At 36.3% G+C, this 18,943-nt stretch overlaps 1 protein-coding gene across 2 annotated transcripts; it reads right to left on the minus strand.

Moving 5' to 3' along the window:
* Nucleotides 1-1,898: 1,898 nt before the first annotated feature.
* Nucleotides 1,899-18,727, minus strand: LOC106071549 (uncharacterized). Of its 2 annotated transcripts, none has more exons than XM_056013009.1 (6): nt 18,652-18,727; nt 10,341-10,393; nt 10,001-10,240; nt 8,871-9,072; nt 6,950-7,123; nt 1,899-5,067 (listed from the first exon to the last, which is right to left on the minus strand). In XM_056013009.1, the coding sequence occupies exons 3-6, from the start codon at nt 10,133-10,135 to the stop codon at nt 4,913-4,915; spliced, it is 666 nt and encodes a 221-aa protein (XP_055868984.1). In that variant the 5' UTR covers nt 10,136-10,240; nt 10,341-10,393; nt 18,652-18,727; the 3' UTR covers nt 1,899-4,912. The 2 variants fall into 2 exon arrangements, with proteins under 2 accessions (XP_055868984.1, XP_055868985.1); XM_056013010.1 differs by lacking the exon at nt 18,652-18,727 and adding an exon at nt 18,532-18,555.
* Nucleotides 18,728-18,943: the final 216 nt, after the last annotated feature.

Raw genomic sequence — 18,943 nt, forward strand, 5'->3', positions numbered from 1 at the left:
TCTGCTGTTTTGACACCCTTGAGATGGTATATTTATATCTGTTGTACTGACACCCTTGAGATGTTATAATTATATCTGTTATAACGACACCATTGTGATGGTATATTTATATTTGCTGTTTTGACGCCATTGAGATGTATGCTATATTTATATCTGTTGTACTGACACCCTTGAGATGTTGTAATTATATCTGTTGTACTGACACCCTTGAGATGTTGTAATTATATCTGTTGTACTGACACCCTTGATATGTAGTAATTATATCTGTTGTACTGACACCCTTGAGATGTTGTAATTATATCTGTTGTACTGACACCCTTGAGATGTTGTAATTATATCTGTTGTACTGACACCCTTGAGATGTTGTAATTATATCTGTTGTACTGACACCCTTGAGATGTTGTAATTATATCTGTTGTACTGACACCCTTGAGATGTTGTAATTATATCTGTTGTACTGACACCCTTGAGATGTTGTAATTATATCTGTTGTACTGACACCCTTGAGATGTTGTAATTATATCTGTTGTACTGACACCCTTGAGATGTTGTAATTATATCTGTTGTAGTGACACCCTTGAGATAGTATATTTATATCTTTTGTAATGACACCCTTGATATGGTAAATATATATTGTTGTACTGACACCCTTGAGATGGTATATTTATATCTTAGACACCTTTGAGATATAGATGATTCAACCGTTTGATATGACAGAAAAATTTCAAAATGCGTGGAAAAATGTAAAAAGTTGGTCGTTTGGTGTATCCATTGTGCAGAATATAGGAAATGTGGATAATTTTATCTTATCAATTACAGACTTATCTTCTTTTTTTTTTTTTTTTGTTATTTACCTCACTATCACAGTTTGAACTTGATACGAGAGTGGAAAGTGGAGGAAATAACGTGTAAAAGATTGCAGCTAGACAGAGAGATGGGGGAGTGAGTTAACCCTTAAAACGCGTGTGGTACTTTAGCCTCTAATCATCAGAATTGCAATTCCATTTTGTATACACTCATTGTATAACAGCTCAGCACTCTAAGGGTTAAGACTTCTTCCAGTCTTACGTCACAGAGACCAACTGAATCTCTACTACAGCTGCACCGAGAAACGTAATCTTTTTATTTTTAAGATACGAGCAAAATCTGCACCCATAAGACAGTGACCGATTTCAAAAGCAGCCTGTATGACCACTGCTATAATTTGAAGGGACCTGCATGGCCACCGCTATGATTAGTTGAGACCTGTATGGCCACCGCTATGATTAGTTGTGACCTGTATGGCCACCGCTATGATTAGTTGTGACCTGTATGGCCACCGCTATGATTTGAAGGGACCTGCATGGCTACCGCTATGATTTGACAGGACCGGCATGGCCACCGCTATGATTAGTTGTGACCTGTATGGCCACCGCTATGATTTGAAGGGACCTGCATGGCTACCGCTATGATTAGTTGTGACCTGTATGGCCACCGCTATGATTTGAAGGGACCTGTATGGCCACCGCTATGATTTGAAGGGACCTGTATGGCCACCGCTATGATTAGTTGTGACCAGTAGGCCACCACTATGATTAGTTGTGACCTGTATGGCCACCGCTATGATTAGTTGTGACCTGTATGGCCACCGCTATGATTTGAAGGGACCTGCATGGCTACCGCTATGATTAGTTGTGACCTGTATGGCCACCGCTATGATTTGAAGGGACCTGTATGGCCACCGCTATGATTTGAAGGGACCTGTATGGCCACCGCTATGATTAGTTGTGACCAGTAGGCCACCACTATGATTATTGGGACATGTTTGGCCACCGCTATGATTTTTAGGACCTGTATGGCCACCACTATGTGTGGTCTCGTTCTCTCCCAATACCAGGCAGTAATACATTTTGCTTTGTCAGAAAAAACTTTATTGATCCAAGGTATTTACAATACTTTCCACATTGCTTCAAATATACAGTAAAATTACTATATTAATTATCCTGTAATAAATAAACTAATCTAGAAATAAATTCTACAATACTATAAATATCTATAGGCCTATAGTCCGCAATACAATATACTTCTGATCTATATATTTAATACAAGCGGGAAATTCAAATTAAGTTATGTAACTTTTTGTTTGTGTTTGTTCGTAAACAAATTTATAAAAGGTTGTGTACGATTTTATTGTTACAATTCCTCTATTCAGCTCGCTAACTCCTCAAGGAAACTGGAATCTGGACACGGATCTCAAAAACAGTTCTAATAATTTTCCTAGACATTTAACAGTTGTTGTATACCTTTGGGAAAAGATTTACTAGTTAATTGGTCACAATGGGAAAACTCTAGCTTGAACGTTATAATTTTTTGAAATACTATCTTTTAAAATTAAATTTGGTCTGCACAATCATTATCTTAAACAGACAGTACCAGGTGACCGAGCTTCACTTGGTTGAATACTTTCATAAGGAGGGTAAATACCCTAAGTCATTTTGGAAATATTTTTGTAAGTACGAAAATGAACGATCGGATAAAGAACCAATCTGAAGAGCTGCTCTTGTTTTCTCTTAGTTTTGACCCTACATGTCATTGTACATGGCGATTAGAATAGATAGTCTCTTAAGTCCTACAACAGTGTAGAAATACCACAGCTCACGTCGTGTCGTATAATCATTTTGCGTAAAACTATTGACCTGTTATTGGCTTGGAAGAAGGTCTTTGCAGTGAAACTTCTCAAATGGTTACGTTCAGACATTTAATATTGCAATTAGTATATTAATTATGGCTTTAGTACGAAACATCAAGTGATGCAACATCTCTACGATATTGGGTCAAACATACACTTCGTAACAACTTAAATGGGGGATTTTTTCCTTATAGACTTAAAAGCATTGCGTTTCCCATGGAGCACCTCTGTTATGTGTCGAACACCTTTAAGCTCACTAAAAAGCCTTTGGCAGATGTTAGAGCTCCATACAGTATACGTACTCTTCCCAGCGTGACTGTTGGGAAGTTCATACCGGCGTTCGCTAAAACATCGCGGTCTTGCCACAGTATGTCCACGATGGTGTGCAAACATCTTTGGTGAAAGCGTTCAAGAAGTCTTAGTTGCTTTCTATCAAGTACCCATGTCTCAGATCCACATAGAGAAGTAAAGAGAACCACTGCTTGGTAGACACTGATCTTGTAGTCAGGCGTAACAATTTATTTCGCCTAACTCTTGCTTGGAGGCGTCCAAAAGTACTACTGGCCCTGATCAGACGCTTATCAACCTCCCTTAAAAGCAATGTGTCATATGAAACTATGCTTTCCAGATTTGTGAAGTTGTCTACCACGCGTGTCCATTCACGATGATCTTTGGGGCTGAGTTGATTTTATTGGGTGAATTCCGGAACATGACTTCCGTTTTTCCGAGGTTATGGTTAAACCAAAAGAGGCACAACGTTGACCGCGAGCTGGAGATCATGTCAGTGTGAGAAGCTGTGTTATGACCATTTCCTTTGTTTCGGTATGGGTCAGTAGACTTCGAAGATTAAACATATTGTAATAATTCACCAGTTCAATAACAACAAAGTAAAACCTACCTACATATCTCCACGGAACGTGTGAACAATGTATAAAGCACCCAAAAAATACAATAATTAATCAAATGTAATTCCATGATTTCTCTTCCATGGTTCCATAATATATCAATCAACAGTAAGATGATGCGCAAATGTTTAATTAGCCCGACTGATTCATTAAAAGTTGTTCATGTTGGCAAAGACATATATTAATTTACTGATATAAGCCTAGTGACGTAAGCGGTGTTTTCCCTGTTTGGCGTCATGGAAAATTTTCATTCATAAAACATTCTAGCCAAAATTAATTTTTCCTTAATGAAATATTTTCAAACCGATATAACGGTCGACCTCGAGTTTTCCCCTTGTGGCCAATGAGTTTAGAATTTTTTTCTCCTTTACATACATAACCTTGAAGTTTTAAAGAAAATCATTAGAGCCGTTTTCGAAATAAAATTTATATATATACATATCAGAATTGCTCGCCTAAGAGTATAGGATTGGTCAGTGGGTATTCCGCGTGTTTTCATTAAAGAGTTCAATAAATCATTAGACGTTGGGAAACAGTCTGCACACCGCCTTCTAAGTCTGGATCTATATATAGGCCTAGCATTAGATTTGTAAATACTTTGAGTACATTTATACATTCGCTTCACCAGGATTTGTTTTTTATCGCGGGGAGGGGAAATAGCTGTGGGGTTAAAAATATACCTTTTTTTTTAAATCTATAATTCTTTAGTTTTATTTACGGTCATGATCTCATTTGGTAAGCGGATCCAAGCATTGGGACCAAGATGCTACAAAAAGATCGTAGGTGTCACTTACAAAGACCGCATCAAGAATGAAGAGATAGGAAACAGGATTAATACAGCAATTAGACCCCACGATGACCTGCTAAACACTGTAGAAAACTTAAACTTAAACTCTATGGCCACATCACAAGGTCCTCAGGGCTCGCACAGACCTTCCTTCATGGAGCAGAACCAGGAAAAAGAAGAAAAAGAAGACAGAGAACGCGATGTGAAGACAATATCAAAGAATGGACACAGAGGAATGGAGAAAGACGGTTGACAGTACTTGTATGGTGCCCCAACGGTCCAACAGACTAAGGGATAGGTGAAGGTGACTTCATTAGTTAAGCTTAACTAATCACTCTTACGAAAAGTCATCAGCTTCATAAAGGAGGAATTGTCTTTAAAAACAACTTCTTTTATATTGCTTGTTCATTTGAATCACTCATGAATCACTCATGAATCACTCATCTTCCCAACGAAATTTAGTGTCATGATTAAAAAACATATTTATAACTTAGGTAGAAATAAAGCACGTGACAAAGTTGGCACTTTGCGATGACATTTCGTATTTCTGTTTCAGTTCTTCTCATTGGATATTGCAATAGAGATTAATTTCTGGAAAGAACCTTGGTGAGTGATGTGATCTAACATGAACTTGGCGACATCCTGTCTAGAGATTGCACTTTGTCCACTGGAAATGTATTGACCTTCTTTGGCAATGATTTTGTTACCTTAGAAAAAAAAAGTGAAAGATTGAGGAGAAGATTTTATTAGAGCTTCAGCTTAAGGGAGGGGGGGTGCGGGACCCTAGGTAAATTAGAATAGCTAATCCTTACGAAGCAATTTATTTTAATCTTTTGAATAGCTCATAGCGCCTCATACGCAAGGAGCGGCATGAAGCTTGAATTTAACTGTAAAAATGCAAAATCTATATGGTTCTGTTGTAATAGGTATTTAAAATCAATCATCTGGGCAAAAGAAACAGATTCTCAAGACAGAAGGCGACAGACTTTTAAGAAAGGATAGATTGAAGACAGGCTTTTAAGAAAGAAGGAGAGCTTGGAGACGGACTTTTAAGACAGAAGACAGACTTTTAAGACAGGAGACAGACTTTTGAAACAGAGGAAGAGTTTGGAAACAGACATTTAAGACAGGAGACAGACGTTTAAGACAGGAGACAGACTTTTGAGACAGAAGGGGGCAATCGGGGGCATAATCTTTTTAAACCAAAGCCGATACACAGTTTCCTAATGTCTCTTTTGCAAGAAGTGTACATTCACAGATGCATACTCCTCATTGGCGGCAAGCTACTTTAAACATATACGATCTTTGGGGGGAAAAAAAGTTTTACAAATTAACTAGGTGAAATGCTACTTGAAAACAAAAGCTTTTTTTTTTCAAATCTTACTAGCAGTAAACTCCTGATACTAGTATGGTTATTTGATCAAATCTTACTAGCAGTAAACTCCTGATACTAGTATGGTTATTTGATCAAATCTTACTAGCAGTAAACTCCTGATACTAGTATGGTTATTTGATCAAATCTTACTAGCAGTAAACTCCTGATACTAGTATGGTTATTTGATCAAATCTTACTAGCAGTAAACTCCTGATACTAGTATGGTTATTTGATCAAATCTTACTAGCAGTAAACTCCTGATACTAGTATGGTTATTTGATCAAATCTTACTAGCAGTAAACTCCTGATACTAGTATGGTTATTTGATCAAATCTTACTAGCAGTAAACTCCTGATACTAGTATGGTTATTTGATCAAATCTTACTAGCAGTAAACTCCTGATACTAGTATGGTTATTTGATCAAATCTTACTAGCAGTAAACTCCTGATACTAGTATGGTTATTTGATCAAATCTTACTAGCAGTAAACTCCTGATACTAGTATGGTTATTTGATCAAATCTTACTAGCAGTAAACTCCTGATACTAGTATGGTTATTTGATCAAATCTTACTAGCAGTAAACTCCTGATACTAGTATGGTTATTTGATCAAATCTTACTAGCAGTAAACTCCTGATACTAGTATGGTTATTTGATCAAATCTTACTAGCAGTAAACTCCTGATACTAGTATGGTTATTTGATCAAATCTTACTAGCAGTAAACTCCTGATACTAGTATGGTTATTTGATCAAATCTTACTAGCAGTAAACCCCTGATACTAGTATGGTTATTTGATCAAATCTTACTAGCAGTAAACTCCTGATACTAGCATGGTTATTTGATCAAATCTACAACTCTACTATAACAGATGCATGATCTTAGCTGTTTTTACAGAAGGGTGACCAAATCTATAATGAATAAGATAAATGATCAGGATATTAGTGTCCATTACACACAGACATCCAGAAAACAGTACATTTCTAGTTATGATTTGATGGATTTTTGCGATATACCAATTTTGATCCACGTATGTCGTTATTAGTAAAAAATAAATTAAACAATAATAATTGGTGTACACATCACTAAGTGAATTCAACCCATGTGCCTTATTTGTCTGATATTGTACTTTATTTTAAACTTAGTAATATTCTGCTTTTTATAGACACTAATGTTAAAGTTATATGCACAACACTGATAGGATCCTAGGATTACCTTTAGAAGTGTTGTTGGTCAAACTTGGAGGTTTGACCACCGTGTAGTCAATGTCACTGCACTCCTTCTGTAAGTAATCTTCCAACATCCTCATATCATTCAAAACATTTTTCATAAAAAATAGCAATACTGGTTTCACAACCCATCTCCAAATGAAAGGCACGTCCGAGGAATCTAAAAACAAAATGTAAATCTTATATTAATAGTAATGAAAGATGGATCATGTGATTTAGTGTAGAATTTAACTCAAGTTTGAACACAGTTTATGTGAAAAGATAAGTGCATACTTTTGTTAATCTTGTGTAATGACTCAATTGTAAGACGCGTAGATGTGGGGATTAATCGGGAATTTCCTTAGTGACGCAACGGTACGTTAAAAACTTGGAAAGGAAATAGCTAGGAGACAGAGTAACTGACGAGAGAGACCTCTTGTAGTAAGTAATACGTAGGGAAGGACTATTTTCTTCTAGCTGACGATGTGGACCATGGGCGTAGCCAGGTGGGGAGGTGTTTGGGGTTCAACCCCCCCCCCAATGTAATCCCCCCCCCCGCTAACAAAAAAATCCTAGCTACGCCCATGATGTGGACTGTGCCATTAATTTTTTAAATATAAATTGTTGTGTTCCTAAAAGGCCGGATTAACTTATTCTGTTTAATCTGTTTATGAGTGTGTTTATACTTAGGACTCGCGACTTAAGATATTTAAAAATTAACAGTAACTCAAGTCACATTAGATTCACAACCTTCTCAACAGAAATAATAACACCTCCTTAAGACTTGTGATTAATAATAATTCTATATTGGTGGCTTGGGGAGGGTGTTCATGAATATGGTCTCCCAAGTACCTAGCAACCACCCCCCCCTCGAAAAAAATCCTGGCTACGCCCATGGTACCTAGTATACATAATACGGAAGTATTGACGAGCTACATATTTTAAAAGCTTAAATTATCTTTTTTTTTTGACTTTTAGCCATTTTTTTAATTTTACTTGACAACAATGATCTTTAAACATAAACTCTTTGGCAATGCCCATCTTGTCTGTGTTTTTCATAATCTTCCACAATCTTCCGCTTTTCATTTGCTCACGTTTTCTTTAAAGCTCCATAATATCCACGCCACATTTCTTCATATCACTTTCTCTTCTTTTTCTCAGTTTTTTTTTAAAGATATGATAAGATCAGATAATTTTATTGGTCCAAACAAATGGAATTGCAGAACATTTGTCCACCTCACCATTACTACTATAAAAATAACAATAAAGATGCAACACGAACAACATTCACATACGCGCGCATACACACACACACACACACACGACCAGCGCTTTAGGAATTAGGCTTCTACATATTTCCAGGTGACGACAAGTGACATTGAAACACCTTGACTGAAAGTGGGATAAAGGAGTTTCAAAATATTTCTGTTCTAGCCTTAATGGAGAGGAGCCGACCACCCCATCCTGATCTTATGTAACTGTGCTTTAATGTGTGCAAACTGTCTAAGAATTTGTGTATGTTTTGAAAAGACATCTTGCATGAAAAAGATTCTAGTACTTTAGAACGTAAACCGAATGGGAAGAAATCAAAATGTAACAGAGAGTTTGAAAATGAAAATCCCCTATTTATATATATAAAAAAAGTGTTTCATCTTATCTTATATAATAGAGACGTTACTTCAAAAAAGAAGATGATTACGTCCTACGCGTCATGCATTTAGTCATGCATATTAACCAATGACTTAAATTCTGCCAAGTCACTGGTTTTCCTGGCTAGCTCAGGCAACCCATTCCATGCTCTAATAGCACTAGGGAAGAAGGAGTATTTGTACAAATTTGTCCTAGCATATGGTACGAGGAATGTGCCTCAATACAAGAGAGCTCAGAGATGTTCATAGACTAAAAAAAGAATGTGTGTCATTGCCTACCTCTAGTTGCCCAAGATGTGATGGCAATAAACCTCTTGACTCCTGCTTGCCTCATTGCATTGACCACCGCCTCGCCGCTTTTGGAGTAAACATCGCAGTGGGACATCATGCCAGCACGACTTCCTACTGCTGACAGCACTGCATCACAGCCTTTTAGATTCTCAGCGACGTCTTCGGACTTGAGTATGTCAGCCTGAACAACCTTTCAGCAAAATAAGCGGTTTGTAATATGAAGGTTCTCTTTCTGAACACATATCAGCTTTGATAATTTAGAAAGGTGACCAGACTTTAGTGGACTTTTCATGGATGTGCGAAATGGAACTAAAGTAGTATATCTATCTATATATATATATATATAATACTCTTCGTCGCAAAACTATGTGGGACACACACAGGCTAAGTTATGCCATGGTCTTAACCAGTTTTGTTTAATTTAACGTTGTGAAGTACCCTTAATAATCATAGCTTTTCTATGGCGCTACTTTCATGCTTATATCATGCTCAGAGCGCTTTGGTCCAATCTCATTTGTGGAGATTATAAGGGTATCTGGGAGAAGGTTTGGGCCTTTAGGCGCTAAGTAAACATAAATCTGCCCAAGTCGAGTGTCAAACCTCGAGCCTCCTTCATAAGTAGACAAGACAAGCCAAGTTCAAGCGTACTTAGCCTCTCGACCACGCTTCCCACCCTTCCTGCATTAAGTATTTTTATAGTGGAAATTGGTTGCGCAGACCAAAACACTCTTTAGACCAAAATGTCGACCACAGTGTCTAAGTACACTGATATGGCTGCAGGTTTTATTTTGGAATTTCCATCAAGGCTATGAAGTCCAGCCTGACTCTCGACCTCGATTATAGTTTCTTACGACATTTTCTACCCATTTACATTGTCTACAAGAGCTCAGAACCAAATTACGTTTGATGTCGTAAACAAAACGTGTAAATATTGTGTACAATACAGAGTGCGCCTCCTCTATTTGCTCTCTCTCTCTCATTTTCCCTTCCTTCATTTGTTCTTTCTCTCTCTCTTCTTCCTCAAATGTCTCTTTTTCTCTCTCAGTGGAGTTTTCACGATTACATACATTCTTTGCTATATAATAAAACATATATAGATTGTTTCAGTCAAAACTTACTTTTAATTTTGGATGCATCATGGTCATCTTTTCCGGACTCCTAACCAGTGCTGTCACATCATAGCCTCGAGCAAGAGCTTCAGAAATGATTAAAAGTCCGGTTGGGCCGGTGGCCCCTATCACCATGATCTTCATTTTGATCACAGAGGCAATCTTGATTTTTCTGAGAGGTGGGGGTCTTAATTGTCAATGACAAGTTCAGGGGGTCATGTAGCTTACTTTTGGCGTTATAAGCTTATCCTGTAATAAAACAAATAACGTTATATATTATTTAAAAAAAAATTATTTCTACTTTAAATATAAAATAAGGTAAAAATTATTATTAAAAAATGTATCATACCTTAACATAAGGGAGGCCATATGCGAAATGAATCTCACTGCTACTCTTGAGTCCTGTAGATAGAACATCGGGCTTGAATGGTGAATTTTTTTTAAAAAAATTCAACTAAATGTTTTATGAAATGAGCTTTCTGATTTATTTTAATGTGTTTGTCTCTCAGCTCGAGTTTATTTGCGAAATATCAGTTCTATGGGATGACGATAAGTTGTCAAAATAAAGGATTCAACTTATTTGTTTAGTGTGTCGATATTGTGAGTAAATCTTTGGAACTAGAGTCTTAGCATGAAAAACATCGATCAGTTGCAAAGTGTTTTGGCGCTCGGTGAATGAAAAAAAACAAAAACAACAACAACAATTTAGCAACATTGTAACAACTCTCCCCTGATCAGGCTCTCGTAAAACACTGCACAGCGCGACTCAGGTTCCAAATAGACATATATTACCCGCGGCCCGCGTGTATTAATTCGCGTATCACTGTCGATAAAGTCACTGAAAGTGTTTTGGAAACAATTAAACGATATAATAATGTTATAAGTAAAGTGAATGCGGATTTCGTAAATGTAAAAATAATATGAATGGAGCCATCAAAATAGCTAATCGACTTCAATCCATTTTTTGAAATAAAAACATTTGCTTGTAGGCCTACATATAGATCTATTTGATTAAAATTTGAAACGAAAATACTTAATTTTGTATGTTCATGTTTTAAAGTATAAAGTAGATCTTGGGTTAGACATAATCTAGATCTACACTAATCTAGAGTTAAATATTAGCTTGGAAAGATTTCATTCTGCGCGTGCGTGAAGGCTTCGCTCTGCGCATGCGTGACTTTTTTTTTTTTAGATGTACGCGATTAATGAAAGAAACTTCAAATATATCTCAACACGGCTTCGCAGCTTTAGCGAACGAATGTATAAAAAATGCTTTACAAAAACAAATTTGAATGTTAATTTGATTAAAATATGAAATGAATGGACTATATTAGTATGTTCATGTGTTAAAGTATAAAACTATATTTGCGAAGAGAAGTTCTATCTTCTTAGATTTGAATTAGAGTTTTAGATCTTGGAAAAGAAAGATGTGTAACATTACGGTAATGTCTAATGAAAGAATGTACGTCAGAAATTCTAAATTCGCAGATATAAGGAACGAATTTATGTAAAAAAATGCTTTTGAAACACAAATTTGAAGGTTAATTATATTAAATAATGAAATCAATGGACTATATTTTGTATTTTCATGTGCGCAAAGTGTAGTTCTTAAAATGAAATCTAGATCTAGATCCTTTCGATCTTTTCTCTTGTAAACATGGCAAACATATGGCATAGATCGCTGAAGTTGTAATGCTTTCATAGAGTTGGTCAACTTTTTTTTAAGGGTCTTAAATTTGTTTTAGGGCTACAATACATACACTTCGGTCTAAGTTAGTACCTAAGAAACATTTATGTCAAGTTTTATCAAGATTGGTCAAACGGTTTTGATTTCTATTCGGCGCATACATCCATCCATACGCCTTACATTCTACTTTATAGTATGGTTCGATGAGGACCACTCTTGTCATCCAGTGGGCTGAGGGCTTTGCACTGGGGATTTGTGCCTCCTCATGTCGCTGGCCCAAAATGTTCGGCTGGAGATAGTGTCATTGGCCTTGCTTTTCTTCTCTGGCGCTTTTCTTCTGCCAGTTCTGCTCTCTTTTCATCGGCAATTTGTGCACCAGTTTTTACAGAGCGACGCCATGATGCGCTGTCATATGCTTCTGTCTCCCAGGAGGCTGGGTTTATGCTGAACGCTTTCAGAGAAGCTTTGATGATGTCTTTAATGCGTTTTATTTGTCCTCGTTGTGAGCGCTTTTCTTCCCTTAATTGGCCATACAGGGGTTGTTTATAGATGCAGCGGTCTTCCATTCTGCAGACGTGTCCTGCCCATCGTAGCTGGGACTGCATCAGTCTTAAATGTCTGATAAATTTACAGCCAATACTGTACAGTTGGCAGCACGTAACAGTGATTGTACAAATGCTTCACCATAGATGGCCGCACTGCCGTATCGGCTCTATACTGCTGTACCAAACTCTACTGGCCTCTCCGTTTCGTCCTGGACTCTTACTGGATTCAACAGTTCCGGACCGACTTTACTCTGGACTCACTGTACCGGACTGAGTCGTAAATGGTAAATCGACTTGACACTAAAACCTTCACCCTTAACGCAGCCCGAAATCTTTTTCAAAAGCGATAGAACATCGCCCGTCCCATCTGGATGATCACATGACCTTATTACCCGTGAATTGCATGAGTAGTGTTCAGAACACAGATCATTCCTAAAGCGTCGTCCCTTGTTATGGTTAATCGCTCGCCTAGAGCTGGCCTGTGCTTTCTATTGTCAGCTGATAACTGCACGATTACCTCTATCTGGGTCGCGAACACATTTATAACAATATGTTAAATGCTTTTTTTTGTTCCTATAATTGGGTGATAGGTGATACAAAACATGTCGCTAATTAAAAAAGCATCGCATATCACTCGAATACAGCTACCATCTCTTGAAGAGCTTTAAAACACTCACGATTCTTAAAGACAACCTGCACCCATTAAACCACTGTTACATCAGATCTGAACGAAGTGGTCGTCTCCTTTCCATTAGGACTAAAACTGAAAGATTTAAAAACTCCTTCGGTCAGAGTGTTACAAACTGAGTTTCCATTTGATTGGATCAATAAAATTATCTTATCTAATTGAATTGAATTAAAAATGAGTACAAAATTAGATTAACTAAGAATTTAAAATGTTTCATATTACAAAATTTGTCTTAGCCTCTATTGTATACTTATGGTTATCAAATTACATTTCTGACATAAATATTTTGAAAATGTAAACTAACAAATCAAAGAAAAATGTATTCCTGTATACTAGGGGTGGGCAAATTACGGCCCGCGGGCCACATGCGGCCCGCCGGAGTGTTTTATCCGGCCCGCGCACACCTACAGAAATAAGGTATGCCCACAGCATATACATATAAAAATGAAAATATATTAAAAATAATTCTAAATATCTATATAAATTATTGAATCTGTCTCATAAAAAGTATCTAGTAAACAAAGATTAAGCTAATAGACTGTACTTTAATATACTAAATCTAAGACACAATCTCAAGCCAGTATTTATTCAATGCCATGAAAAACTGTGTTGAGTGTTGGGTATGCTTGGAACAAGATGGCAAGTGTAACAATTGATGGAGTGCGATCTTTGACTGAGAAAAACTGTTTGTTTGTTGTTTTGTTGTTTTAAAGAATATCTCAACCATAAACTGTAAACAAGAAAGTTTGCAAAATAACATATTTTGGATCCACTGCAACCCACGACAAATATTGACAGAGCTAGGGTCCCAATTTTGATCATTTGTGTTTCACTACTCTGTTCTGATTAAACTTCAATAACTTTTTTTTATGTTATCAGGAAATGCTTTATTAGGTCGTAGAATTATAGAAGAATGCATTTTCTCTTTTTATATAATACTTATTAAAGTTTATAAACCAAAACTTTAATTAATTTAATGAGGTCAAATCAACGTTGGTATCGTCAGTTGGGAAAGAAAGCATTCACCATATGCAGTTCCGACAAGTACTTGAAGATTTATGTTCCTTGAAGGACATTGACTGTGACTCTGTTACTAATATTTCTAATGAAGAGTGGAAGACAGATTTCATGGTCATTCATAGCACTTACTGCAATGGGTTGCTTGCATATGAAATGTAAGTGCAATTTCTCCAGGCCAACAAGTGAAAACATTTTTTATCATTTTCCTTTGCTGACAGGTTAAACTATTTCTAGTGAAATGGTTAAAAGTTCAAGACTTATTTTAGATTCATTAATTATGGAATTTATAAAAGCAAATTTTAATATGCCAAGAACCAGTTCTCAATACCATTAGATCACCATTTAGCGTAGATACTGATTAGGCTCCAAAGAACATAATTCCATGCAAATTATGACCTGAATGAGAAGTTCCAGTCAGTTCTTCCACGGGAGTTTAATGGGTGTCATAAGCTGTATTTCCACACTTTAAAAAAAACTTTGCTGCTAAACTTTCAAATTATTTGGGTAAACATATATTTATGAACAAACATTTTGTTCGTAGAAACTAAACAAGTGTCATCAAATATTGATGTTGACTGACTGTAAGTTGACAGCAGTCACAAGGATAACAGCAAGTAAACTAGTTCCACAGTTCCGGTACATTAGGAACGAGTTTGAACACATATACTTCAAATTAAGTACAACTGTACATTTGGGGTTAAAGGTTGTGATGTAAAATGACAATAGCAAATTTGTTTAAAAAAAAAAAGTAAAATTAGTTTTAGAAATTTGCTTCCTCAATTAGGGTGTGAAAAAAAAAAGCATAATACAGTATAAATATGAATTAAAAGACATTATACAGAGTTAGCTAACGTATTTCTAAGTTGTAAGTGCATATATATATATGTGTGTGTGTGTGTGTGTGTGTGTGTGCGGCCCCTCATCCCCAAAATATTTCAATGCGGCCCTCGATGCTAAAAGGTTGCCCACCCCTGCTGTATACTATCTATTGATGGGAGATTACTCCAAAAATGTCAATACATCGTTGTACTAAATACGAACTTGTCAGATTTTTACAGAAAAAAAAATGTAATAAAATAAATAAGGGAAATAAATAAATAAATAATTTAAAAGTCATTACAGAGATAAAATTAGCTTATCTTTTTGAAAATAATTGCTATTTCTTTGTTTAATATTAGCGTATCCTATTACATGATAAAATACATGAATTAATAATATGAGTTGTCATTTCACTAACGTTTATTGTTTTTGAATTGTTTCATTGGTTGTTATAATAAGTTATTACGCAAAATTTTCTAGTGATCTTGTATGTTTTTATGAAGTTAGCAGGCTATACACTGATGACCAAATACAAAATTTTTGGGCGCCATCAAGTTGTTTACATAATCACTAGAAAATTTATATTCAGAAACACATTGGCCAAAATCAAACACAACACACTAATACAGGTTAAAAAAAGAAAGGGGGATTAGCGTACAAGATACCGAAACAAATATTAAAGCACTTTGTTTTAAATTTTCCAATAACCTTATACTATTTCGGTTTAAGACTCAACAAAATTCTCCCCATCCAAAACAACACACCCCACTATTTTGGCACCCACGTCAACCCCTTTTACAGATCACTAACCAGACACCTACAAAACAATGATAATCAAATACATCACAAAACTAAAAACATTTACACAGCACTTAGAGACAAACTTAAAGAAAATTTAAATATTAGAATAAAATGGGGGAGGGATTTAGGAATAGTGGTCAATACACACACAGACACATTCACGCAATTACACAATATTTTTTCTCCCCCCGCCCCCCACTCGCCCCCCACCCGCGAAAAAAAAATTATATGTATGTATATGTGTGTGTGTATACATAATCTTTATTACATTCTGACCCTTCATTCTTTCGGAAGACGTTTATTGTGCCCTAGAATAGGTTCTTCCTGGAGTTAGTGGAAACATTGTAGACTCCCCGTCATTGACAGCGAGGGGGTCTGGGGGAGCGCTAGGAGCCCCGCCGCCAAGCACTATTTTTGGTATTGAAAGCCAACAAAATGCATATTCTGAGGTATCTACTGTGCATTTTCCTACTATTAAAAAGTTTTATTTCAAAAACCTAATGTGCTATTCTTACTGACTTAGACACCCCCCCCCCGCGCCTTTCGGCGCATTTGCCTTCAAGCTGCTTCCACAAAAATCTGTCATTGATTTCATTTGGGGGGGGGGAGGGTGTTGAACACCCTTTCCCCCCCGGCTACGCCCATGATGTAAATGTATACAAAATAGAAGACATTCACACACACACAAACAGCGCTACGGCTAGGCTCTGAACAGGCATTTCCCCTCTGAATAATACAGTCTACGTAGATCTAGCATCTAGCGTCCTGCGACGGGGAAAGTTGAGACACCTTCAACAACCAAGTCACCTTGATGAGTCTCCCAGCGCCAGTGCACCCAACAAACGAACTCGCAAGTGCTTACGTTCCTCTTCTATAAGAGGAAGTACATCGATGTACTGATCAGTAGCACACCGTTGCCGGAAGTCGGAGTCCTACAACACCGACAAGAAATTCGTTTGGTCGAAGAAACTCACACCACTACAACCTTGAAATAATGAAGGAGAAACTCAGACAACGCCAGTGCTTCGTCCCAAGGGAGATGACAAGAATATACAAATCACCGAAAGATGTTGATCCATCAATTGTTTCATAAACAAGGAACTCCAATGATATTCTCAACATTAAAGATCAGAAAAAAGACCCAAAAACTACTTAAGGAGATCTTCATCCGTGCCACCCTTGAGTAGTTAGAACAACAACGCTGGACAGCTCCATAAGTGACGGAAATAACAGAGAAATTCAACACAAAGGGTTTGACATAGTTTGGCGTAGTGCTTTTGCAGTCCAGGTAGCGTTCTTTGTCAATAATTGTATATGTAGGCTACGTCTGTGTTCATTAGGTGGACTCTATGCTTTGCATATTACAAAAACAATACATTATCTTAAAACAAGTAAAATATATTTTAAAACAAAACTTAACGAAAGAAAAAAAAAGATAATATAAAAAGGGAAAAACTGCACATTTGCATATAATGTGTATCCGTACTGTAAGATTTATTTTCTTTTTCCTATATCAAACAAATTTTATAAAATACAACTAATTAATGAATTAGTTAATTTTTTAGCTTATCTAAGGGAAAGAGCTCCGCACCTACAACTAAATCTTTCAATAATGCAGAAGCTATTTCCCTTATTTGTTATACCTTGGTTAATTTTTTTAATTGATGTTAATGTTTTAAAGTTTCAACTTGAAATAATGCAAAACGTTTTTTCCAGACAGACAGGCAGAGTGAGATGATACAAGCTTTGTAAAACTAACGACAAATAGTACGATGTATTGTGATTTTTTTTTTTAAAGTTGTGATGGTGGTGGTGTCATCATTAACTAATCATAATCGCACTACGTCAAACTAATGCCACTGCTTATAGTAAACAGCCTATAGCGTTTACCCCACTACATAGGCCTATTTCATATCTAGATAGGATAGCAATAAGGCAGACAATGCAGGTGATTGCCTCAAACTGATATGAAGTCTTAAATGGCATCAAAGAAGTCTAAATCTAGGGATGTAGCCTAAGCCACGTGAACATAGCACACCGTGAGGTTTTGGGCCAATGTTCTATTTGAGGTCTGTTTCACACAAAAAGAAAGTGTACTTCATTTCCTTTGGTGAAATCTTTAAACTTCCTCAACCAAATGCTTCTTCTTCCATAGTGCTATTAGAGCATGGAATGGGTTGGTTGTATCAGCCAGGAAAACCAATCACTAGGCAAAGTTCAAGTCATTTTACCATCACAGAAGAGATACAAGACACCGATAGCAAAGACAAACAGACACAAACACTCTTTTGTTCCCCTGGCGATCAAATCATTAAATAAGAACAATCTTGTATAAACTTTGTCACATGTAAATTATGAGTGAGTCTGGTGTGAATGTACACTTTGGTTTCTTATAGTTATAATTTTTTTTTGTTTGGTGTAATGCACAAATTGTAAGACAAATTTCCATACGGATAATAAAGATTATTATTATTATTATTAGGCCTATTGATTATAATGCATGACTATACTGACATAGGGACACGCGGAGGACGTAATCATCTTTTTATTTTTTTTTAAGTAGCCTCTGTATTTTATAAGATAAGATTAATCATTCTACAAACTCTGTCGTGTAGGCCTATTTATTAAGTGGGAGACATAGTCCATTGTGAAACACTAAGACCTTTCAATACTTATGTAATGCCAACTTTTTAATGCCCAGTTAAGTTTGAGAGTCTTGGATCGGGAAAACCCAAAAGATCTACAGCTATATTGTTATTTATAGAATGCTTTTCTTTTAGTTATAATTAACCCAGACGAAGAAATAGAAGCCCTGTTCTCTCGATATAACCGGCTTTGAACCCACACCCGCCTCCATCAGGCTTGATCTAGGGTGCTAACAATCTTTATTTCTGACGGAATACCCAAAAACAAACCGGCTCCGATACTGTCCTAAAGGAAAAAAGCTTGTTGATGCTTTATAAGTTTTGTGAAAACTGACTTTATAAACATAAACGTCTATCTTGTTAAAACACTATCTACACTTGATAAATGTTGCATCCGAATGAATGATTCAAGCGAAATAAATATTCGTTTAAAAAATGTTCATGTATGATCTTACTTTTGAACGTTCCTTGTATTAACGATGTTACCGCCTCTTGAAAAAGTTGTCAACAAATCCGATGTAACGGACTTTGGACACACTTTGCAACGTTGCCAACTGCGTATATTTTCTCATATTATAAAAAAGATCAAATTATGATTAAACAATGTAATTCAGAAATGGTCTTTAATAGGATCTATTCATAGACAAATATATGTCTATGGATCTATTTTGTGTGTGTGTCTTGACTGCTAAACTACTTTTTTTTTTTTTACAAAATCCTTTATCACAATGCAAAATTAGAACAGTA

Source organism: Biomphalaria glabrata, chromosome 15 (assembly GCF_947242115.1).
Source record: "Biomphalaria glabrata chromosome 15, xgBioGlab47.1, whole genome shotgun sequence".
Lineage (NCBI taxonomy): Eukaryota > Metazoa > Mollusca > Gastropoda > Planorbidae > Biomphalaria > Biomphalaria glabrata.

What these genes read in the sequence shown, in the direction of transcription:
- LOC106071549 (XM_056013009.1), bottom strand. Translation starts at nt 10,135, where the DNA reads ATGAAGATCATGGTGATAGGGGCCACCGGCCCAACCGGACTTTTAATC. An exon ending in TGATGCATCCAAAATTAAAA is followed by an intron (nt 9,073 to 10,000) that starts GTAAGTTTTGAC and finishes TTTTGCTGAAAG; the next exon opens with GTTGTTCAGGCTGACATACT. An exon ending in CACATCTTGGGCAACTAGAG is followed by an intron (nt 7,124 to 8,870) that starts GTAGGCAATGAC and finishes TTTTGTTTTTAG; the next exon opens with ATTCCTCGGACGTGCCTTTC.